General features: G+C 42.3%; 1 protein-coding gene across 1 annotated transcript in view; it reads left to right on the top strand.

The window, feature by feature from the left end:
* The window catches only part of LOC101850366 (argininosuccinate synthase), a 1,374-nt gene extending 1,150 nt beyond the window's left edge, over positions 1-224 (top strand). The window contains exon 3 of the mRNA XM_013088234.2: positions 105-224. Coding sequence (XP_012943688.1) covers positions 105-194 — 90 coding nt within the window. The 3' untranslated portion in view covers positions 195-224. The remainder of the gene's footprint in view (positions 1-104) is intronic.
* Positions 225-610: the final 386 nt, after the last annotated feature.

The raw sequence follows: 610 nt of genomic DNA, 5'->3' as shown, positions 1-610 counted from the left end.
GACACACACACACACACACACACACACACACACACACACAAAGACACACACAGCATAACTAGATCTATGTATAAACTATAACTCCCTTGTGTCCTTTTTGTTAGGTGATCTCCCCGTGGCGACTGCCAGAGTTCTACACCACTTTCCCTGGTCGCAAGGAGCTCTTCGCTTACGCCGAGGTGAGGATGACATAAAATCTATACAATAAGATAAATAAGATAAGATGGGATCGTATGAGATGAGATGAGACGAGATGAGAGAAGAGAAGAGAAAAGAAGAGAAGGTCAGAGAAGAGAAGAGAAGATCAGAGATCAGATATAAGACAAGATAAGATAACAAGTTCAACATACACACAAACGCACACACATACACACACAAACACACACACGTACAAATGTTATGGTAAGGAATGTTTGAATTTGGCATTTTGCACAAGTGGCGTCCTAAGGGCCCACTCTTCTACTTATTTACTTACTGTACATGATATAATGACGTTAGCAGGTGCTCTGGTGGCGATTGCTCCTTCTTTCCAATCAAACACATGTCGACCCTATTTCTCCTTCTTCCGTATTGTGTTTGTCACGCTCTCTCTCTCTCTCTCTCTCTCTCT

The sequence above is a fragment of the Aplysia californica genome, unplaced genomic scaffold, assembly GCF_000002075.1.
Source record: "Aplysia californica isolate F4 #8 unplaced genomic scaffold, AplCal3.0 scaffold00707, whole genome shotgun sequence".
NCBI classification, from domain to species: Eukaryota; Metazoa; Mollusca; class Gastropoda; order Aplysiida; family Aplysiidae; genus Aplysia; species Aplysia californica.
The sequence above is the reverse complement of the archived record's forward strand: the minus strand, read 5'-3'. Positions and strand labels throughout refer to the sequence as shown.